The sequence below is a fragment of the Callithrix jacchus genome, chromosome 1 (genome assembly GCF_049354715.1).
Source record: "Callithrix jacchus isolate 240 chromosome 1, calJac240_pri, whole genome shotgun sequence".
NCBI lineage: Eukaryota > Metazoa > Chordata > Mammalia > Primates > Cebidae > Callithrix > Callithrix jacchus.
The window spans coordinates 158,906,685-158,931,908 of record NC_133502.1 but is presented as its reverse complement, the minus strand read 5'-3'; the positions used below and the strand labels follow the sequence as shown (position 1 = coordinate 158,931,908).

At 37.6% G+C, this 25,224-nt stretch overlaps 1 protein-coding gene and 1 non-coding gene across 3 annotated transcripts in view; both read left to right on the top strand.

The window, feature by feature from the left end:
* Positions 1 to 25,224, top strand: part of SVEP1 (sushi, von Willebrand factor type A, EGF and pentraxin domain containing 1) — a 210,257-nt gene that overhangs the window by 19,499 nt on the left and 165,534 nt on the right. For both annotated transcript variants that reach the window (XM_035254401.3, XM_035254412.3), the window contains exons 2-3: positions 9,112 to 9,367; positions 12,816 to 12,992. In XM_035254401.3, coding sequence (XP_035110292.3) covers positions 9,112 to 9,367; positions 12,816 to 12,992 — 433 coding nt within the window. The remainder of the gene's footprint in view (positions 1 to 9,111; positions 9,368 to 12,815; positions 12,993 to 25,224) is intronic.
* On the top strand, positions 20,517 to 20,625 carry LOC118148226 (U6 spliceosomal RNA). Its single transcript, XR_004734996.1, has one exon. It is a non-coding gene; the product is annotated as a U6 spliceosomal RNA (small nuclear RNA).

Below are 25,224 nucleotides of genomic sequence, written 5' to 3'. Positions count from 1 at the left end.
TGTTATATAGAAATTTCAAAAGGATTTTAAATAATAATGAAAATAATACTACTGATTTATTTCTTATATCCTTGGGAAATCTGATTTTTTACAGTTGAATATGGTTTCCATTATTTTTTTTTAATTTACTTATACTTTAAGTTCTGGGGCGTAAGTGCAGAATGTGCAAATTTGTTGCATAGGTATACACGTGCCATGGTAGTTTGCTGCATCCATCACCCCACCATCTACACTAGATATTTCTCCTAATGCTATCCCTCTCCAGTCCCCCACCCCTTGCTATCCCTCTACTAGCCCCCTAACCCCTGACAGACGCCAGTGTGTGATGTTCCCCTCCCTGTGTCCATGTGTTCTCATTGTTCAACACCCACTTATGAGTGAGAATATGCAGTGTTTGGTTTTCTGTTCTTGTGTCAGTTTGCTGATAATGATGGTTTCCAGCTTCATCCATGTTCCATTATTGTTTTTAGATAGATATTCTATCATACTAATGAGGTATATTTTTATTCCTAATTTTTATTCATAAGCAAAGCAGAGATTAATTTTATTGAATGTCTTTTTATCATATTGGCTAATTATTTCCTTTTAATTGGGATAATAATAGTGTTGCATTGGAGCAAAAGACTTTCTAATTTTAATAGATATTTATATTTGAGGAATAAGCCTTATAATATAAAGGAGAAAGTTTCTTTGAATATTATTTGAATCCAGTTTGATAGTATTTATATAAACTTTTGTGGCTATATGAGATTATTAGTCACCAGCTTTCTATACTAAAATTTGTACTAAACTTTATCCCTTTAAATTTCTGATATTTTAATCTCCCTATGAACAGTGTGGATCTCTGTCTTTCATTGTTTTGAGTTTTCAAGCTTTCATTTCCTATCAAATTCCTCTTCTAACATCTCTCTTTTCATCTTAGCCTATTCTCTTTCAATGGTTTTCAGTTCTTGTTTTTATAGAGGCTTTGATTTTCTAAATCCTAGTGATGAAAGCACCATTTTATTATGCTTCTTTTCTTTTCTTTTCATTTCTTTTCTTTTTCTTTCCTTCCTTTCCTCCGTCCTTCCTTCCTTCCTTCATTCCTTCTTCCCTTCCTCCCTGCTTTCCTTCCTTTCATTTCCTTTCCTTTCTTTTCTTTTCTTTTCCTTTCTTTCTTTCTGAGACAGCATCTCATTCTGTCACCCAGGCTGGAGTGCAGTGGTACCATCTTGACTTACTGTAACATTCACCTCCTGGGCCCAAGTAATTCTCCCACCTTAGCCACCCCAGTATCTGGGATTATAGGTGTGCACCACCCTGCCCAGCCTATGTTTTGCATGTGTGTGTGTGTGTGTGTGTGTGTGTGTGTGTGTGTGTGGAGACAAGATTTCTTCATGTTGCCCAGCTTGGTCTTAAACTACTGGGCTCAATCAATCTGCCTGCCTCGGATTCCCAACGTGCCGGGATTATAGGTGTGAGCCACAGCCCCAGGCCATTTATGCTTATTTTCTTATTTTAGTATTAAATTATATACTCTTCCAAATCCTCAAGTTGATTTTGTATATCTTGGATTTACAGAATATTTTCATAGGCTTGCTCTAGACATTTTGTGTTTGTTCATCCTGGGATGAGGATGTATCTATCTTGCTTTACACTGTCCGTATTGTAGGCACTAGCCACATGTGTCTATTTAAATTTAAGTTAATTAAAATTAAACAAAATGATTAATTCAGTTTCTCAGTTGAAATAGCTTTATTACAAGTGCTCAAAAGCCATATGTGGCAAATGGCTACTGTGTGAAACAGAACAAATGACATGTCAAGCATCACAGAAGGTTCTATTGGACAATGCTGATCTAGGCCCTCCATTTTCAGACATAGAGTGTGGCTTATTTGTAAAAAATAAGAGGGTTAACCTCTTCACTGATAATTTGGGTAGGTTATCAGCTTGTTTTTAATAATAATAATAATAGATAGCAAAAATTACAGCCATAAATTCCAACACTCGTTTTACTTTTACCCATTAGTTATTTATCATTTGTTGCAAATGCTATGACTGAATATATGTCTTCATTCATGGATAGTGAAAAAACAGAATGAAAACCCGCAACTCTATCTGGCTTCTTTGAAAATTTTCTGCTAAGTAAAATAAAGGTAGAATACAAGACATAAAGTGTAAGAATTTCCTATGAAAGAAAGAGAGAGAGAGAAAAAGAAAGAAAAAAGAAAACAAAGGAAGGCGAAAGAGGCTACATGTGATTAACATAAATGAATAAAATTTTGAAATGGAGGTGAGAAAAGAGAAGATAAATGGACTAAAATTAAAACAAAACTGGCTGAGAAACTGAAAAAAATAAAGTGAGAACTGTATAAAAGACAGAAATATTGTAATAGGGAAAATAAATGCAATGCTGGGATTCAATCTCAATTAGAAGTAGAGAAGAGAACAACCTCTACACCCAAAACAGTAGTATAGAAGTAAAGCTTGGAAGTAGGATGAGATAAAAACAAAAAAGGCTAGAATATATGAAGTCCAGAAAACAATGAGCAGAATAGCTTCTTTTCCCATAAATAAGATTTAAAAATATAAAACCATAAACATCCTTTGAACTGAAGAACAACTGAGATTCAAATTAGAAATATTTACTAAATAACAGATAAAGTGTGGTGAAATTTTAGAGTTTGAAGGGTGAAGTATTATAAGTAGCTTATGGTGTGTAGTTTAGACTAAATGTTTCTTAACACCAATATATGTGGCAAACAGATTGAAACACTGACATAACCAATTTTCTACTCCTTGAAGAATGGCTTTCATATAGTCATAATAGGTATTAGTTCATTGTATCCAGTTCTTTAATTAACTAATTAATTACATATATTTTTTTTCTTTTACTTTTTTTTTTTTTTGAGACAGAGTTTCGCTCTTGTTACCCAGGCTGGAGTGCAATGGTGCGATCTTGGCTCACTGCAACCTCTAATTCCTGGGTTCAGGCAATTCTCCTGCCTCAGCCTCCTGAGTAGCTGGGATTACGTGCCACCATGCCCAGCTAATTTTTTGTATTTTTAGTAGAGACGGGGTTTCACCTTGTTGACCAGGATGGTCTCGATCTCTTGACCTCGTGATCCACCTGCCTCAGCCTCCCAAAGTGCTGGGATAACAAGTGTGAGCCACTGCGCCTGGCCACATATTTTTTTCTATTGGCTCATCAAGATTGATCAAGTTCTTTGAAAGATGACTTTGTGGCCAGACGTGGTGGCTCACGCCTGTAATCCCAGCACTTTGGGAGGTCAAGGTGGGTGGATCAACTGAGATCAGGAGTTCGAGACTAGCCTGACCAACATGGCAAAACCCTGTCTCTACTAAATACAAACAATTAGCCAGGTGTGGTGGCATATGCCTGTAATCCCAGCTACTTGGGAGACTGAGGTGGGAGAATTGCTTGAACCTGGGAGGCAGAGGTTGAGTAAGCTGAGATCACACCACTGCACTTGAGCCTGGGCAACAGAGTGAGACTCCATCTCAAAAAAAAAAAAAAAAGGTGTCTTTATTAGCTTTTCTGGTTAATATTCTCGATCAAGGCTGGTTACAATGGGTAATTGCAACTAAGGTTGTATTGTGGTTGGTATGATATAGGCATGTAGTTTAATTAATGGAACCCAAGAGCAAACACTGTCCCCACGCAAGATCTCCTATGACCTCTCTTTTTCTTTCAAGACCATTTTTCAAAACAGTTCTCCTGTGGCCTGACATGGGATGGGGGTGCAGTCTTGTGTAATGGTGATGGATCTCGGGTGTTAGAACAATGTTACACAACCCTGCATTTTTATCATTCTAATGACTATTGCTGGACAAGGGAAGCTTACTTTCCTGCCAGATATTTATACAAGCTAATCAGAGGCTTGATATAATACAGATGGTGATAACCTTTTGCCATACAAAGTCCATGTTGAGTTTTTCTTTGGCAGTGGAGGGTTTGTCTCATTCAGTATTCTGGACCAAAAAATTCTGCCTCTTAAATGCCTCTCAGAGGGTAGCAGATGATGTAAACTATTTCAGGAACACTAAAAAGAGAATTGAGTGCTGGGCTTCTACTACATTCCACAAACATTACCACAGATCTATTTACTTCTTAAATCTGGGGTATAAAAACATTTTTATTGAAGTAATGTTTTTATTCAAGTACGATAATTTACTGAAAAGTTATTTTCAATAAATCCCCACTCTTCCTCTATCCTTAAAGTGCATTCCAAACCCAGATCTTGTGTAATTCTTTGCTTGGACTACTAGTCCTGCTATTCTTGCTATTTTAAGCTTAATATGTTGTCTTGCCAACAGATGTAATGGTTCCTGTAAATATTCACCAGTTCTCTGTAAAAAGAGAAGAAAAATGGAATCATGGCTTGAAGTGTTTTGTGTGTAATGAATGAGAAGTACAGCAAGAAATCACTGCTAAATCCTAACCTGGATGTTAAAGAATGTTATTGACAGGCACTAGATTAATATCACAAAATAGCATTCATTAGTTTCAGAAGGATAATAAAGGCACACATAATTTTATCTTTTTTTGCACAAAACTGTACAAAATATACACACATGCATGTACCCTCAGACACTACTCACTCAAGACCAACTCATTCAAGTACCTCTGCTCCAGGCTATCCTGTAGTTTATCCACTGCACTCATTTATTCATTCATTCATTGAAGAAATAGTTATGAACACATACTCTGCCAGGCACAATTGAGAGTATCACACTGAAAAGACAATTTCCTTTCTATGAAAATTCTCATGTTTTTAGTGTCTTGCTTACAGTTAACTGCTGTGATTTTCTAGAAGAAACAGTAATCAAACTGAGCACAAGCTTGGGAGGGGGTGTCTGTGGAGGTGAGACTATGACTTCAGAGTGGAACAACTCAGACAGAAAGCAAGTTTATTACCTGGTAAACAGCAAGGATGGTGTAAACACAGCTTGCTGCACCTTGGCATACGAGAACTAGGAGTTACCCTTTGAATATGCAAAAGTGTAATTTTAAAGACAAATGTCTCATTTCATAACAGATTGTCTGTCACTCATAACAGATAACTGGACTTTTCCCCAAAGGTTCAGAACCAAAGGTGGTTCTGAAAAACAACAACAAAAATGTGTGTGTGTGTGTGTGTGTGTGTGTATTTCACTTTATTCCAATTATTATTTATGCCAATAGCACTTTCCCCTGGAATGTGTACTAAGTGAAAATGTGAATATATATATATATATATATATACACATACACAAAATGTCCATAAAAATGTCTATGTTATACTTGATTCATTTAAAACCATTTCAATTATTATTTTTATTGATACTCAAATTGACCTTTATTTGGTCAGAAGGAGCCTCTTTAGTCTGGCTCCTGATTCTTCTGGGCATGTTTTTAGGGATCTCAAACAGCATCTTTGTTTTCTGATATGAGAGGATGTTGTAAGCTCATTTTGCACATTCCCTGACAAAAACCTGAAATCACCCATTTCTTCACCAACTTCTGGTTCCTTTTTGTGAGTAATAGTATTTGGAGACCACAGTGGGGGTTTTAAAAATGCCCATTTCTACTGGGTCTGGTCACTGGTTCCACCCATTTTTGTGCATCTGCCAGTGTATCTTTGGGATACATTCCTAGAAGTGGGATTACTGCATCAAATGATTAGATAGAAACATTTTAATGAAGAATTCCATAAGCAGACTTTCAAGCTCTACTGGAAAAATTCAAGGTTAACCACAAACATTTTAATAGAGAGAAAAAAAGATGGTAGACTTTCCTTACCAGATTAAAAAAAAAAATAGTATAAAGCGATAGCAGCCGAAACAGGGTGGTGTAGGCCAAGAGTAAGCAAACAGTGTGATGAACCGGAATAGAGAGACTATGCCCAGGGAAAGAACAATTTAACTAGTAAATGATTTGCAGGAAAAGTGCTTATCCTGTTGAATAAAAATAAAGTAGTCTCTATGTCACAACAAAGACAAAAAATATCTATTTGGACTTAAGATATTTAAAAAATATATAAGCATTAAGGAAAAGCATATGGGAGTATTTAATAGGCTTGGGGTTGGGAAACTTTCTAAAGCAAGATATAGGAAGACACAGGAGATAAGGATGACTCCAAGGCTTTTGCCTGAGCAACAGGAAGAATTGCTGCACAATGGACCACTGCTTATTGAGAGAGATTTATAGAGCACGTATCATTTGCCAAGCACTCTTCTTTCTTCTGGGTTTTGATGACTTTTGATTTTTAGAAAACACAAAAAATACCTGCCTTCAGGGAAGTTACGTTTAGGGAGAAGACTAGGCTTCTCTTTGAAGTTGCCCTTGGCCTTGAAAATACTGAGCCTGTCTCCCCTGGATATCTTTGAACTGTGTTACAAAGGGATTAAGTGACCTCCTTCTCTTCTAGCCTTGGCCTTCACCTCTAGCCCTTGCCTCTCCTTCTAAATAGGTGGTGATGGCAGGATTCCAAAAAGTTTTCTTTACTTATTTTCCAAATATCACAAGGTTTCATCAGGAAGAAAAACTGTGTGTGTAAAAAATAAATACATTCACTATCTGCTGATTAAAGTTATTTAATCTCTACTTCCCCAATACTAAATTTAATTTACATTTTGTGACCCCAATTCTCCTGATGACAGAAACCTCATGTAGGCACATCTAAGAAACTCAAAATCAGAAGTCTCTCAAGCATGGCACTTTTAAAAAAAAAGTCACATTGAGAAATAGTACCTCTTCCCTTCCTCCCTGTAGTTGCCTTGAAGCTCTGGGGCTTGGGCAAAGTTACAGCAAAAGAGGAGATATTCACCTCTCAGCCCTGACATGTCCTGTGCTTCCATCCTCTGAGACGTCCAGTTTTCTCATCAGTAGTCATGATGGTCTTTGTTGGTCAACCACTTGTCTATTGGTTAGTTTTGCACCTTTGATGCAGCTATTCCTGGGGCTTCCAGGATCTCTTCCCATGGATACTGCCCAAGAGAGAGGACACATCTGTACCTCGCTGTTGGCTCACAAGGTCTGCGGTGTCATCTACTGCCATACCTTTATTATTGCAAGACTCCTTCAGGAGTCTTAAAATTGCATTGACTCTCTCCCTGCTACACCTCTCTGGAATACATAAGCTTTATCAGGTGCCCTCTCCTTTACCACCCAATAGAGTGGTTTTAGTCTATTGTAGGGGGTCCCCAACCCCTAGGCCATGGACTGATACTTCCTGAGCTTTTCCTCCTGACAGATCAGTGGAGGCATTAGATTCTCATAGGAGTGTGAACACTATCGTGAGCCGTACACAGGGATCTAAGTTGTGTGTTCCTTATTAGAATCTAATGATCTGTCACTGTCTCCCATTACCCCCAGATGGGACGATCCAGTTGCAGGAAAATAAGTTCAACACTCCCACTGATTCTGCATTATGACAATCTGTATAATTATTTTATTCTATATTATAATGTAAAAATAATAGAAATAAAGTGCACAATAAATATAATGCACTTGAATCATCCCAAAACTGTCCTCCAGCCCCATCCCAGTCCATGGAAAAACTGTCTCCCAGGAAACTGGTTCCAGGTGCCAAAAAGGTTGGGGACCACTGCTCTATTGTCCCGTCATTGTGACCAGCGACACTTCTTTGGGACATACCACCATCCCAGATATCCAGATGGAAAGAGGACCTGTAGACCTCCATGCCTAAAGGGATGCTTGTCAATCATGTCATCTTCTGTGACAGAGTTAGGGGTGTGGAGAGAGTGTGGAGAGTTCAGGGTCTCACAGCAAGAGCTCACATTTCTCATTATCCCTCAACACTTTCCCTCTTCCTCTCCTCAGAGGATTTTTTCTTGTCTAGAGTGTGGAAAATTTTCATATTTACCAAGCATTCATTCCAAATCTTCCTGTCATTCATCAAGAAGGCAGCTTTTTAAACTTTAAGAGCCAAGAATTTTGAGTGTTGATTGGACCCCTTGGTGTGTGTATTTGGGGAATGTCTGTGGTAACATCCCCAATTCTACTCTGTCATGGAAGCCACCCTCTGTGCCTGTCTTTAGTGTGGTCCCATCTGTGCGATTTTCTGTGATCTCATTTAGTCTCTTGAGAAAGAATGTGGTGAAGTGTTTGAATACCTGTTCTCAAACTGCTGGCTTTCCAGGTATGTTCTGGAGTCATTGTTAGTTTCATTTAGTTTTCCTTAAATTCGGGTTTAGCACTTTTAGTTTTGGCTCACAAACACTAACTAAATTTAGGTAAAAATTATTGAATTTTAATGAATATCCACTGATTATATACTAATGAAGATTGCTTTCTACCGACATGAATCTTAGAGTCTGAGAGAATCCAGATCTTATAGTGAGTATGCACCCTCATACTCATATAAGTACATACATGTGAGTGGGTCAAAAAATCACAATACCTCCTTTTCACTTTAACAAAATGTAGGATGTCATTGTCACTCTTCCTGCCTACCTAAACATGAGGCGGTTCTTGTATTCTTGCCCAATAATCATGAAGTTCTTTTTTAAAAAGTTAATTAATTTATTTTTAACAGGAATTTCTTCTAAGAACTTACCAGAAAACATACCCTGGTGCTCCTTTATGTTTTCTACCCATCTGCAGTAAAAAGCAACAACAGCAACTTAATTAAATGCCAGATTCACCCCTGGAGTTCCTGTGACTTTATAGTCTGGTGTTACAAAGCATCAGTGGCAATATATAAAATGTCTTTTTAAAAGGTTTTATTTTTTTAATTTTGTTTCAGATTTGGTTCATATTTTGAGAGCCTGAGAATCAATAAAATAATATAATAGGTAATACTGATTAAAAATCCATTCCATAAGTGTTTGTTACCCTTCATTAGCAAGCTCCATCAGCAATGATGATGATGATGATGATGATGATGACAGATTTAAATGCTTTCGAGGTTTATTGTGGCTCTGTGAGAAGACCATTGTAGGTGCTCATCTGTGCCTATTTCTGTTTTACTCTTTGACTAGGGCCTCCATCCCTCATGCCTGTGAAATGCTAACGATCTTTGCAAGTACTGCCTTACATAAGAAGAAAAGCACACAGTAGGGCCACACAGTACAAACTCATACTAACTTTCCCCCATTTCATTACAGCAAATTCTTCTTCATGCTAGAGAAAACTCAACGAAAGTTCTATTTCTCATTACTGATGGATATTCCAATGGGGGAGACCCTAGACCGATTGCAGCGTCACTGCGAGATTCGGGAGTGGAGATCTTCACTTTTGGCATATGGCAAGGGAATATTCGAGAGCTGAATGACATGGCTTCCACCCCAAAGGAGGAGCACTGTTACCTGCTACACAGTTTTGAAGAATTTGAGGCTTTAGCTCGCCGGGCATTGCATGAAGGTAATGGAAACCTAATGGCATTGCAAAGGTACTTTTAAATGAGTTTTCCTTCCCTCTCACTGCTTGAAATCCACAGGAGGGTAATATCAAACTCTCACTAGGTCTTTGCTGAGCATGATGCCCATGTGTCCTTTGGGCATCGTGAAATGTGCTAAACTTCACAGAGATGACATTCTGACCTTGCAACAAGAGAGTTCCTTTTATTTTTTCTTAACAGCTGTTGTGTGTTTTCACTAAAATATCCATATGCTCCCACCTTAGAATCAATGGAATGAATTTAGGTGTGTTTTGAGGCCACACACAGAGTAGGAAGCCTTGACTTAGATCTCTTTACAGTTATCTGGACAGAGGAAGTAAACATTCAGAGACATGCTCAGTGAAATTCACCAGAATGTTTCCAGAAATACACATGAAGATATAGGAACAATAAATACTTAACACATACTTCTTGCCCTGACAATTTGAAGATAGATATGCCTATGTAAAAACTTAAGAGCATTAACCCTAAAAGGGAAGAAAATCAGCAAATGCATCACTTATAATTTAATTATAAATTATAATTTATAAATTATCAATTATACGTTATAATAAGTTAGCTATATATAATGTAAGTTAGATAAACTTTCTATCAGAATACAGGTATGTGTCTTAGTGAGATAAGAGAAGAAAACACAGCCTAGGAATAGATCACAGGAAATCTAGCCTCAGATTAAAGTGATGTGGCGAATTAGACTTGCAGGTATCCATGTGAAAGATTCCATTTGAGAGGAAAGCCATGGCAACATGAATTCTAAGAAATTAGTGATGTTCATAATAAGTGGGTTAGCTCTACTGTAGTTTCTTAAAAAAAAAAACAAAACAGAGATGGGGTCTCACTTTGTTGCTCAGGCTGGTCTCAAACTCCTGGGCTCAAGCAGTCCTCCCAATTTAACCTCCCAAAGTGCTAGGATTATAGGCATGAGCCACCATGCATAGAGCAAAAAAGATTTATCTCTCCGAGGGATGATGATTTATCTCTTTAGTGAAGTGAGCAGGGCTTAGAAGCAACAAGAAACTGAGTATAGGAAATAAAGTATGGATGTGAGTTTAAATAGATTTGGATTTAAGTTCTGGGCCTGCAACTTAATGAAATCTAATTTTTAAGAGCTAAACCTTAAAAATCCAGAATGTCTGGATTTAAATCCCAATTTCGTTACCTACTAGCGGAGAGTTTTTTTTTTTTTTTTAACAAATCATCTGTCTTTTATATTCCTTAGGTTTTTTTGTAAATAGAATATGGAACGAGAATAGTACCTACTTCATAACATTTTTTACAAGGATTAAATGTGTTAATACATATAAAAGTGATGAGAAAGTTCCTGATGGCTTTTTATACTCAGTGCTCAATAACTGTCTGCTATTACTGTTATTTATTATTTATTAATATTATTTATTATTAATTACCATAGACACTTTATTTAACAACTATAAACTTCAGTTTTCCTTTCTTTAAAAATGAAAAGTATTATTATATGTATCACAGGGGTTTTCAGAAGGATTAAACAAAATAGTTAAACATTACCAAATTTAGTATCTAGTATATGGAAGAAGTTCAGTAACTGACTACCTTTGTTTCTCCTTTCTCCAAAGAAAGTGATATGTTAAGTGGGAAAACAGGGTGGTTGCAGTTGGAGATAGTGGGTGTTGCCAGATGGGATTATAAAATTATGAGTGCTATCAACACATTTCAGCTCCTGTCATCCATCTGTCTTCTAGGACTGGGGACTTCTGCCCTGATGGAAGTTGACCCAGAAACTAGAGTCAACAAGGAAAGCATTTTGGTTGCCATATGCAATAGGGTTTTAGAAGATGCCACATTTATTGCACTACACTCATATCTAAAATGTGCAATACTTTAGTTGACTTTCTAGGTTTAGTAGGAAAAAAGCCTGTTTTTACTGGAAAGACATGATCAGATAAAAGGAAATGAGCCTCGTTTCTCCTGCCTCTGTGTTCTCTGCAGCTACTTTCAATTTAGATGGATCCACTTTGGGTCTCACTACTGTTCATATTTCTGGCTATTCTCAATAGACATAGGTTACAGAATAATAGCTTTCCTCATTTGTACCTCCTCCACTTATCTCTCTTCCAGACCTGACTGCTAGGGCACTAGTCTTGACAGCTGTGTTTTTCTTTTCTTCTCACCCTATCTGAGACAGGGTCTCATTCTGTCACCCAGGCTGTAGTGCAGTGCTGTGATCACACCTCACTGCAGCCTCTACCTCCCAGGCTAAAGTGATCCTCCCACGTCTGTCTTCCAAGTATTTGGGACAACAGACATTTACCACCGTGCTCAGCTAATTTTTTTTTAAATTGTTATTGTCTCACTGTGTCAACTAGGTTTGTCTTGCTCTCTAACTTGCTTTACTGCCAAATAAACCTGTGGCCCCGTGTCTCAGAGCTAAGTCCTAGGGGCCTGTGTTACAGATCTTTTACTCACACCACAGTCCATTGAAAGGAGCTTACCAGGGTACCCGGTTGTGCTGGTTTCTTTCCCTTGGGGCTGGAGTCTTCCCTTTGCTTTGCCCCTATCTAGATGCATGGAGACAGATGTTCTACATCTGAGTCTACCACCAGTCTCCTTCCCAGATGTCCACCTGCAGCGCATGTGTCTTGCTGAAACTCACCACTTGAATTCCTACTATGGGCCCATCATGATATCTGGGCTTAGAGCCCCATGGACCTAATATTGGAATTTAGTCTAAAACTTTTGAACCTCTTCAAAAGAATAAAGGGCATACTGTTTGTCTGATTCTAGGCCATCCATCCTGGGTCAGTCATATTCAACCTTAGCCCATCCTGTCAAGTCACTTTCTAAACAGGTCTGCCTGAGTTATTGCATTCCCAGCATGCCTCACTTCAGAGCATGGCTCAAGAAATAAGAATGGTCTTTATTTACCTACTTGAATACTATAGAAGTGATGGTGTTTATTCCAAAGTCATTGGCTCACAATTAACATCTTTGTGAAGTGATCAAGATGGTGGCTTTGTTTCTCATTTGAACAAGGATTTGGGGAATCTGGTTGCTGGCGCGTGACCTCACACAGAGGCGGTGGAACGCTGCTGCTTTGGAAGCTGGGGGAATGACCTGCAGAACCGACTGCACTGCTTCCTGCAGCATCTGGAGATTCCTCACTAACGTACTTAATTTCTGCCTGACCCTGCATGACCTTGAGAACTAATGATGAGGTCCCAGACTGAAATAACTTAACTGGCTGCAACAAAATCCCAGAGTGCACTAGTACAAATAACACACATTTGTATTTGGGTGGGAGTAGGAAGCAGTTGGGAATTAGACGGATATGGAAAGATATTCTCTCCAGCTTGCACTTAAATTTTAATGAATAGAGAATGCAACATTCAACTGTGACTCATTTTTTTTTATTGCTCTCTGTCATGTTATTCGTAGATCTACCTTCTGGGAGTTTTATTCAAGATGATATGGTCCACTGCTCATATCTTTGTGATGAAGGCAAGGACTGCTGTGACCAAATGGCAAGCTGCAAATGTGGGACACACACAGGCCATTTTGAGTGCATCTGTGAAAAGGGGTATTATGGGAAAGGTTTGCAGTATGAATGCGCAGGTGAGTTTCCAATTATATTGGATATAATTGTATATCAATTGTCTGTTGCTGTGTAACAAACAATTCTGAAATGCAATGGCTATAAGTAATACATGCTTGTTATTGCTCATAAGTGTGTGGGGTCAGTGGGGCAGCTCTTTGGGGCTTTGGCTGTGCTGACTCATTTGTTTGCCAACAGCGGTGAGTTGAGTAGGCTGCTGGCAGATCTCAGCTGGACTCTCTTATGTGTTTGGGTGTCTGACAGTAGTCTGATCTAAAATGGCTTTGTCTAGGACAACAAGACTGTCCTTTATGTGGCCTCTCATACTCCATCAGGCTAGCCCAGGCTTGTTCAGGTAGGGACGGCAGGGTTCCAAGAAGAATGGAAGCTTGTAAGACTCCTTGAAGCCTGGGTTCAGAACTGGGAGGAGAAAGATTTGGGGTCATTGTAATCAGTGTAATAAAATAGCCAAATCTGTCCTCTAGGCATGTAAGCCAAAATATGCCTCAGTCTCTGTACGAGATTGAAGCCAATTGAATTCTTGCCCCTAGGCTATATGTAACTTGTAAGATTGTAACACACAAAAAAAAATGCATGGTTCACTTGACCGTTTTTTAGACTCTTCAGGACCGTCCACAAAAGTACATCAAAAAGTTTTAAAGCTGCTGTCACTTCAAAATGGAACTGGAATGGCTATTATCAAAAAGACAAAAACATTACAAATGATGGCAGGGATTCAGAGAAAGAGGAACTCTTTCCATAATGGCAGAGCCATTGCGGAAAACAGTATGGAGGTTCCTCAGAAAACTAAAAAGAACTACCATATGATCCAGCAATCCCACTACTGGGCAGATATTCACAGGAAAGGAGATCAGTATGTCAAAGAGATATCTGCACATCATGTTTCTTGTGCTACTACTCACAATAGGCAAGATACGGAATCAATCTCAGGGTCTATTCAGTGGAAGAATAGATACAGAAAATGTGGTGTATATACACAATGAAAGACTACTCAGCCATTAAAAAAAAAAAAAGAGTGAAATCCTGTAATTCATGGCAACATGGATGAGCCTGGAGTTGTTAAGTGAAGTAAGTCAGGCACAGAAAGGCAAATACCATGGCTTCTCACTCATATGTTGAAATTTTTAAAATTATTATTATACTTTAAGTTCTGGGGTACATGTGCAGAATGTGCAAGTTGGTTACATAGGTATACATGTGCCATGGTGGTTTGCTGCACCATCCCCCATCAGCTACATTAAGTATTTTTTCTCTTAGTGTTATCCCTCCCCAAACCCCCACCCTCTGCTATCCCTCCCCTACCCACCCCCAACCCCAGACAGGCTCTGATGTGTGATGTTCCCTTCCCTGTGTCCATGTGTTCTCATTGTTCAACACCCACTTATGAGTGAGAACATGCAGTGTTTGGTTTTCTGTTCTTGTGACAGTTTGCTGAGAATGATGGTTTCCAGCTTCATTCATGTCCCTGCAAAGGACATGAATTTATCCATTTTTGTGGCTGAATAGTATTTCATGGTGTATATGTGCCACATTTTTTTATCCAGTATATCATTGATGGGTATTTGGGTTGGTTCCAAGTGTTTGCTATCATGAACAGTGCCACAATGAACATACATGTGCATGTGCCTTTATAATAGAATGATTCATAATCCTTTGGATATATACCCAGTAGTATAGTATAATCCTTTGGGTATATACCCAGTAATGGGATTGTTGGGTCAAATGGTATTTCTATTTCTAGATCCTTGAGGAATTGCCACACCATCTTCACAATGTTTGAACTAATTTACACTCCCACCAACAGTGTAAAAGCATTCCTATTTCTCCACATCCTCTCCAGCGTCTGTTGTCTCCTGATTTTTTTAGCAATCGCCATTCTAACTGGCATAAGATGGTATCTTAATGTGGTTTTGATTGGCATTTCTCTAATAATAAGTGACAATGAGCTTTTTTCATGTTTGTTGGCTGCATAAATGTCTTCTTTAGAGAACTGTCTGTTCATATCCTTTGCCTACTTTTTGATGGGGTTGTTTGATTTTTTTTCTTGTAAATCTGTTTTAGGTCTTCGTAGATTCTGGATGTTAGACCTTTGTCAGATGGGTAGATTGCAAAAAATTTTTCCCATTCTGTTGGTTGCCAGTTTACTCTAATGATTGTTTCTTTTGCTGTACAGAAGCGCTTTAGTTTAATTAGATCCCATTTGTCTATTTTGGCTTTTGTTGCCATTACTTTTCGTGTTTTAGTCATGAAGTCCTTGCCCATGCCTATGTCCTGAACGGCATTGCCTAGGTTTTCTTCTAGGGTTTTTATGGTGTCAGGTCTTATGTTTAAATCTTTAATCCCTTTGGAGTTAATTTTTGTATAAGGTGTAATGAAGGCATCCAGTTTCAGCTTTCTACATATGGCTAGCCAGTTTTCCCAACACCATTTATTGAATAGAGAATCCTTTCTCCATTGCCTGTTTTTATCAGGTTTATCAAAGATCAGATGGTTGTAGATGTGTGGCGTTACTTCCAAGGCCTCTGTTCTGTTCCATTGGTCCGTATCTCTTTTTTGGTACTAGTACCATGCTGTCTTGACTACTGTAGCCTTGTAGTATAGTTTGAAGTCAGGCAGTGTGATGCCTCCGGCTTTGTTTTTTGTTTGTTTTTTGCTTAGGATTCTCTTGGCTATATGGGCTCTTTTTTGGTTCCATATGAAGTTTAAGGTCAGGTCCCTATGTGGAAATTTTTAAGAGTTGGTGTCATAGAAGTAAAAAGGAGAAGAGTGCTTACTAGAGGCTAGAAAGGGCAGGAGGTATGGGGGATGGAGAGAAGTTGGGCAACAGATACAAAATTACAACTAGATAGGAAGAATAAATTATAATGTTCTGTAATGCTGTAGGGTGACTATAGTTAACAGTAATTTATTGCACATCTTCAAAAAGCTAGAAGAGAGGATTTTGAATGTTCCCAACACAGAGAAATGATAATTGAGATGACACATATGGTAATTATCATATGATCAATACACATTGTATACATGTTTTTAAAATGTACTGTACCCCATGCATATAGATAAGTTTTTATATGTCAAGTAAAAAATAATAATGAATGGAATTTATTTCATTGATATTTGTAATTTTTCTGTAGGCTTTCTTGCAAGAAGATCTTTATATTTTTATATCTTATTAGGGCATCAAGAAGAGAAACTTAGGAATCTTGTGCTCTACATTATATTTTAGGAAAATCTAATATTTTGAAGTAGTACATAGTTTTTCTGTGTTGGATAGCATTTTTTGGATCTGTTTTTTACCTAAAAAGCAATTATTTTTAATAGCTTGCAGCTCTTTTGTGATTTGCTGTTTTGGAAAACTGTATTCCCACGGAAATTACACCCACAAGGAAAATTTAGGAGCAGTACGTTCACTCTATTTTGTATTACGTGGTCGTTGATTGCTTGTTTCATGTGAACATTATTTTATTCTGGCATTTTGTAGACAGGTCTGCTCTGCACACAGAAATGTGGTTCTTCTCTGTCTGTCTGACATGCATTCTCTCTTCTTTTCTCCTTTCTTTTTCCCTTCTTCTCTTGGGACATTTCCTCTTGTGTCATTCTTTTACTCTTTTATTCTCATTGCCTCTCATCTCCTTTCCCTTAATTTCTCCTGCTTCCTCTGGCCTAATCCCAGCTGGCAGAAACCTCCTTCTGGGTCCAACCATCCATGCTCACCCAGCAGAATCACTCCTTTCTTGGCCCTGCTCCCACCCCACCCAGCAGGATTTCTCACTTAAGCAGAAAAAGGGTGGGGGGTTGGGAAGAGATCAGCCCAACTGCCTCTGAGTTGGCAAAGTGCCTCCCCTTGTTTTTCCTTCCCTTTGAATCTTCCCACACTTTCATCAACAGCCTGGCTTGGCACTCTCCCCAACCCCCTTCCTTACTCCCCCATCCTAGCCCACCAAACCCAGGCAGAAGAGCTCATTTTCTTTGCTGGATGCTGTAGTCAGCATGTCTGCTTTCCGTGTGGTCCTAGACTGTACTGCTCCCTGCCAACCAGCCACTGTCCTGTGGCTGCCTGCAGCCTCAGCCACTTTGTGCTATTGCTCTTGCTGTTCCATGGCACTAGAATCTTGCATTCCAGGGTATAAGCAACAGGAAGAAAGAGAGGGCAGTTCACAAACCCACTGTCCCCAGTTACCCAAGTAGCTTTGGCTACTACCAGTAGCACATTCCAGGATGAAAGGCGCAGCAGTCCATAAAATGGATGTAGTTGGGTGAGTTTGCCATTAGTGCATCAGTAAAAAGGATTGGAGCATTTCTGCCGCTGGTTCTAGCCAAGAGCACCAGGCACATAAGGATTAATTTATCCATCCCTGCTCTTAAATTCATAAGCCTCAGCTTACTCATACTCAGTGATGCTTTCTTACATACACAATTTAAATTATATGTAGTTGTATCAACACAAATGTTCATATGTTCATCTTCAATATTTGTTTCTAAGAGATTAGGAAAAGTGGAACTGGAACCCCAAGAGGTGCCTGTGTCTTTGTGTAGTTGTAGAAAGCAGTACTGGTCATTGGCTTCTCTGGAATACTAGGAGCTAAGAGACAAGAAATTATAATCTTCCTATGGCATGAAGAACTCATGACCAGACTCTCCTTTCAGAAAGGCAGAAAGAAATCTTAGCTCTGACTCATCCAGGACCAAAATCCTGGAAGTTGTGAGCCCCTTTAAAATCCATTTGGTCAATGAATGTTGAGGATGTTCTCCACAGCAAGCCCACTGCTAGGCATGAAGTAGGGATTCTACAGTGAGCAAACAGGTATGGTCACGGCCTTCTTGGAACTTGGAGTCTAACTGCAAAAATCAGTTTGTAATTGCCAACAATGTTATATGTTCTTAAATTTTATTTTAAAATGCCCACGGTATGAAGAAAAGACGACACAGAAGTTTCAAGTTAGACAGATGAGATCTGAAGGACTACTAGACCATAGCTGTTTTATTACTCAAGGAGAGGATGTTAAATTTTTTCTGAATAGTTGGAATTCTGAGTATTTACCCTCATTGCAGAAGCAATGCCTTTCAGAAGGAAATAATTCCTTTTTAGATCCAGAAGTAACCCTAGAGATTATCTGCTCTAAACCCCTCATTCTACAAGAGGAAATTGAGGCCTCAGGAAAGATGAGTATGTTGCTCAAGATCACGTATCCAACCATCAGCAGAACCCTAGGAAGAACCCAAGACGCTTTCTCTAAGCCCTATATTATTTCCAAGATATCACGCTGCTGTTTCCCCCCATTTTGAAAATAACATCTTACATACATTGCTTCTCAGAGACAGCAGACACTGAACTGTGTTCAGAATGTTTCACAAAACAGAAAGAGCCGGCTTAAATTCAGCCTCTGCCAATTACAAACTACTTGGCTATGATCAACTTAATTTCTTCTGATTCCCAGTTTTTTTTCTATAAAATGGGCTTAAATTATAATGTAATTTTGTACATATATACATGCATAGATATGCATAGATATGTACATAGATGTATATAAATGTGATATGTAGATATCTATGTATATAGATATATTTAGAGATCTATGTGTATAGATGTTTGTAGATATGTATATAGATTGCATGTGTGTATGTGTATGCAAAAATGGTTGGGTTAACAGAGAATATACTTGGAGTACTTAGGATGGTGTACACAATTGATTGTGATGGCACATCAATTCTCAATCGGGGTGAATTTTATTATTAATCACTGTTTTGAGATAATATAAATATGAGAGAGCTAATGAATAAGCATTAAAATAATTACTTCAAGTATGAAGTACTTGAATGTAAGTGACAATCATATATCTTATGAATTCTACTGTTCCAGGCTAGACTAGGGGCATTATCTTAGGCATTCACCAGTGCATGCTGGTGCATAGGCCTTGCTCCTAGTATAGAGGCCTTTCACCTACTAATGGTGGAATATACTTTTGAGCTGATGAGTATTCAGTGAAAAGCAAAAATATTTGATGAAAGAAAGCAGACGAATCATGTGCCATTGAATGTTGAAGAAAGCAGACATTATTAAGCTTCAAATCAATGATAAGTTAAAAATAATAATAAATTAAAACTTAGAAAACAAGTAGAGGTTGTTTGCCTTGATTAGGGTAAGGTCAGATACTGGGATAAATTATATTTGTTAATTAGTTTCACAAGTAGAATATTAGAAATGGCGATAAGGGTTTTTCCTCATCATTCATTTGGAAGATGAGGATATCCCATCCCATCATCACGTAGTAAATTTGTGGCAGAGCTGAGGTAGAATTAAGGTCTCCAAATCTCCAGGCCAACATTCTTTCTTTACACTAGGCTGTGTCACAGGGTACCCTTGAGACCAAAGATAGCTGACCATCCTGATATTACTGTGGTCTTCTTCTCTTTTTTCCTCATTGTTCTGGGAGATTGGCAGTCTGGGTTAACTGAGTCTTCAAATCATGACCTCTTAAATCTGTGGCCAAGGGCAGTGGCTTCCCTTGAAATGAATGCCACTGCCACAGTAAGCAGCTACTTCATGGGCAAGATCTTGATGCACAAAAAGATTGTAATAATTGTAGATCTGTTCCATGCCAAGAAAATCTTAACTTGAGTACAAGTCTGGAGGTATTTGCTAGAAATAACGGACAAGTAATACTTTGTCAAAGAGTTTAGTTTTATAGTATACAATATGTTTGAACTAGTTTATAATTTCCCTTGTCTCAAATCTTCAATGAATTGGTTTCAAATTACTTGTGTGATTTTAGCTAGTGGTCTTTGAGGGTGTGTGCTTCTCTTGTACTTCTTGTTCTTTTCTCTTGATTATATATTACTCCTTAAGAAACCAGAAATGGGGAAAAATAAGAATACCTGGATATCAATAGCTTTTCTGTGGTAAATCAGTATTTTACAAAAGCATTGGTATTTTGTTTTTGTTTTTAAAAATACCCTGTGTAACTCAGTTTCATTTACTGCAGATATTTTGGATGATTCAGGAATTCAGGCGGGGTATTTTGACACCACATAATAAGATTTAGAGGATGGAGGAAATATTATTCTGGGTTTAGTTATTAAACTTCAGCTAAGGGAACAGTATTGCAAAACTGTGGATCTAATGAAAAGAAGGTGTTACTTACATTTCTACTTCTGATACTAGTACGATTTTCTTCATCCTGTACGTTTCACTTAGGCATTTGGATAGTGAGGATGGGGATGATAATGATGATGACAACTGATAATAATCATAATAGTAGCTAATATTAAATTGTGCTTACTATATGCCAGACAGTTTTCTACGCATTGATTGTATTAACTCACATAATCTTTACAATAACTCTCTGGAGTATTTTCTCATTTTGTAGATAAAGAAACTAAAAGCCTGAGAACTTAAGCAATTTGTCCAGGGTCACACAGCTAATAGGGCTGGGATAAGAGCTCAAGTTTTCTGGATGCACAATCTATAGTCTAACCATAGAAATAGAAATTTAACAAACAGACTCACAGTTAAGAGTATAATTTTTGTGCTTGCATTGGCAGCACATATACTAAAATTGAAATGATACAGAGAAAATTAGCATGGCCCCACTGTGCAAGGGTGACTAGCAAATTCATGAAGCATATCATATTTAAATATATATATATGCATATATATAATTTCAAATTAAATATATATATGTGCATATATATATAATTTCAAAATCTTTTCAGTATTGGTCTGTCCCTGATAATATCCCTTATAATATCATCAGTATTATCAGTATCTGATCATTTTAAACTTACAAAGTAGCATCTTCATATTGTTCAACTTAATAAGAAGGAAAAGAACATAATGAGTTATATAAAATTCAATTCTGGTCATACTGCACTCTGTTTAATATTTTGAATTATGACCCACTCATACCATAAAGTTCAGCCTCCTTCACATGGTATAGAGGCTTTGTATGACTTGACCTCTCCTTTGTGCTTTGAGGCTGGGAGCTGGGAACTAGTTTTAGTTTTCTGCAGCTCTCCTGTTATTTCATTCCTTTGATCTTTCTTCATGTTTCTTCTGGCTCCCTTTCCCGTCACACCTATCTTCTTTGCTCCTACTTCATAAGTGTTGCTAACAGGCAATGACTTTCTAATTCATTTGGTATCCCCACTTCTTGTCTTCAATAAGAGGTCAACTTTAATACCAGAATTTTACGTGGAAGAGAACTCATTACTGAAATCATAGGCAATTGCAAGGTTTTCATGTTTGCCTTGAGCACCACAGAATTCCTAGCACAAAGGTACTAGGCAACAAATTTTTTATATGCCTTTAATTTATTTAAAAGCAAAATATTTACATTTGATTAACCTTTGCCAACAATAAATCAAATAAACCGTTTGGTGGTTGCTTTCCTGGATGAGTCATTTTAAGATGGGTAGATCATCAGATCACACTGAGAGTAGTCAGTGAACCCTTGTAAATCCAAGCAGTTGCAGCTGTTCTGAATTTCCCCTGGAGGGATTTGAGAGAGACAAAGTGTAGAGACAACAGGCATCTTGAGGACAGTGCTCTTTTGCAGAGATTGACTCTATTTCAATGAGTTAGGAATGATTAGCAGATTGAACATTATAGCTGGATAGAGGCCAAGGCTGAGGGCCAGATAACTTGAGCCAAAGTTCCAGCTATATTATTTTCATAAAAGGAGGAAACACTATCAAAATAGAAACACTGGAATATTTATGTGGGAGTATCTTATCATACATGTAAATATATGCACACAAATCCCCACCCCAACCCTGCACACATACACACATTTTCCTGTCTAAATATTATATCATTTCTTTGGAAAGAGAGAGGACAAAGAGCTCTAGAAATTCTTGAATGTAAACCAAAACATTTGGAAATCTTGTTCTGTAAGCAGAGCTTAGCTGACTTTTTTCCCCCAAAAAAATATCCTCAGTGGTACTTAATAATGGATTTGTAAGGTATAAGGAATTTGTACAATGTATTCCTGTTTGCTTTTTATGAAGGAATATTGCTAGCACGTTGACACTGGTTCCATCAACTTAAGCTGGAGAATTTGTAACTGTTGCCTAATTAGGCTAGTTTGTTTCATTTTCTATTGAAAGAGGTAGATATTTAGTTCTGATAGTACATTTTCCAGTCTATCACAATTATAACAGGAAAACACATAAAATTAAACTATTGGTGTGAAGCATCACACACCTCTTAAGTCAGTGTGTTGTGTTCCTTAGAAATACTCATAAAATATAACCAGTAGTCAAGAATTGTCAGGATAAGGTTTGTGACCAATTTCTGCTTATTGTTGTAAGATCTTATCTTTCTCTTCTTGTTTTCCCCAGCCCCATTGTAAATGGGGACTCTGTCCAATAAAAATGATAGGTGAACAAAGGAACAAAGGGAAAACATTTAATATCTACTAACTGAGTCATGATTTTCAAACACTGTTGCTTATGTAACCCCTAAAAAAATCAAATTTTTACAAATCCCTTGTGGGTTTTTTAATGGCCATCTAAATTTTCTGGCAGGATTTTAAAAGATGAAATTCATAATATTGTATCAACATTTTCAAATAAAATTATTATATCAGTTTCAAATATACCCACTGAAATCTAAATATTGTAGCAAATGTTTTTCTAGTATCCATTTGTTAACAAGCACATTTTTCGATACAGAAATTATGCTAACTTCTTATTTTCTTAGTCCTATTCTACTTCTACTACGTAATTCTATTCTGATGCAATATTTTTTTTCTAAAGCCTTCTATCGATCACAGAATTGTACTTCTTCACTACAAAAATTGTGGGAAAAAATAGAAATTAATTTTTAAATGTTCTGTGACCAAAGTAGCTACTAGACTGTGTTATTATCACAATTGCTAATTGTATATAATTTGTCATGCATGTTATGCATTTTGATACTTTTTACACATAAAAATACTATTGAAAATTCATCTCTTAATAAGATGCATTGTTAATTAGTTTATGTATCCATGGATTTCTGTTACTCATTGTTAGGTTAAGAGAGCAAACAACATCAATTTTATATCCTTTTCTCAGTTATATGGATGTTAGTGCTGAAAACCTCCTTCATATAAATATGTACATGGGAGTTGAAAACGTTGTGTTAAATTGATGTCACTCAATTCTTGGAGTTCCTCCTGAGTTGCATGCCAAAAATAACATCAGTTATCTATCATCAAAAATGTATCATAAATGATTTATTAGCTCACAAGTCCCTTAGGTCCTTTTCAACTTTATTGAAATTGAAGAATTTGAAACTTTTGACATGCAAAAGGAGTTGTTACACAATCATTACAGTCATTCACTTTCTCAATTTCTGGGAGGCCCTCCAAAAAGACTTTCCTAGGACTTGTTAAATGACTATATGTTAGTTTTAGTTATGCAAGATGAGTAAGTTCTGGAGATACGCTGTAAAACAGTCTCTATAGTTAAGAAAAGCTTCTTAAAGGCCCTGCTTATTATTTTTTGGTTAAAGAAGGGTTTCCAAATGTCAAGCTTTTGAATCATGCTGAAGATTCTTCACCTTGGGGAAATGTACCTTAGTAAGATTTGAAGGGGTGAGAAGTACACATTTCTTTTGAAAAATAAAAGGCAATTGTGCAAAGGTGCCGTAGACACTTTCTCCAGCGTACTAATTTAGTTTGTATGTTGAGGTTCTGGAAGTTGATTCTTTTAAAATGATACACTGCCACTTGCAAAGTCTTTATGCTACATGCATTCCTCATTTGCAGAAGAGGAAACAGTTTTGAAGAATTTAAGTAGTTTTTCTAATGTCATTCAACTATAAAGAAGGAGAGTTCACTGTGGTCAAGTAGGCTTCCTCCCTGGGATGCAAGGTTGGTTCAACATAAGCAAATCAATAAATGTGACCCATCACATAAGCAGAATTAAAGACAAAAACTGCATGATTATTTCAATAGATGCAGGAAAGGCTTTTGATGAAATTCAATATTCCTTCATGTTAAAAACTCTCAATAGGGCCAGGCGCGGTGGCTCACGCCTGTAATCCCAGCACTCTGGGAGGCCAAGGAGGGCAGATCACGAGGTCAAGAGATCGAAACCATCTTGGTCATGATGAAATCCCGTCTTTACTAAAAAATACAAAAATGAGCCGGGCATGGTGGCATGCACCTGTAGTCCAAGCTACTCAGGAGACTGAGGCGGAAGAATTGCTTGAACCCAGGAGGCAGAAGTTACAGTGTGCTGAGATTGTGCCACTGCGCTCCAGCCTGGTGACAGAGCAAGACTCTGTATCAAAACAAACAAACAAAAAAAAAACAAAAACCTCTCAATAGACTTGGTGTTGAAGAAGCATACCTTAAAATAATAAGAGACATCTATGACAAATCCACAGCCAACATCATACCAAATGAGGAAAATACTTGAAAACCAGCTTAAGACAAAGATGCTCTCTCTCACCATTCCTATTAAAAATAATACTGGAAGTCCTAGCCAGGGCATTCAGGCAACAGAAAGAAATAAAGGGCATCCAAGTAGAAAGAGAGGAAGTCAAACTATCCCTATTTGCAGATTACATGATTCTGTACCTAGAAAACCGTATAGTCTCTGACCAAAAACTCATTCAGCTGATAAACAACTCCAGCAAAGTTTCAGAATACAAAATCACTGTACAAAAATCAGGAATGTAATTTCATTTACAATTGCCACACAGGGAAAAAAAATACCCAGGAATATATCCAGGCAGGGAGGTGAAAGATCTCTACAATGAGAATGACAAAACACTGCTCAAAGAAATCGGAGATAACACAAACAGTAGGAAAACATTCCATTCTCATGGATAGGAAGAATCAGTATTATTACAATGGCCATAGTTCCCAAAGCAATTTACAGATGCAGTGCTATTCCTTCAGACTACCAATAACATTCTTCACAGAACTAGAAAATAAAATTTTAAATTCATATGAAACCAAAAAAGATCCTGAAGAGTCAAGACAATCCTAAGCAAAAAGAAAAAAGGTGGAGGCATCATGTAACCCAACTTCAATCTATACTGTGGGGCTATAATAACCAAAATAGCATGGTGCTGGTACAAAAATAGACACATAGACCAATGGAACAGATAGAGAGCCCAGAAATAAGGCCACACACCTATAACCATCGGATCTTTGACAAAGTGAGCAAAAACAAGTTATGGGGAAAGGATTCCCTTTTCAATAAATTGTACTGGGATAACTGGCTAGCCATATGCAAAAG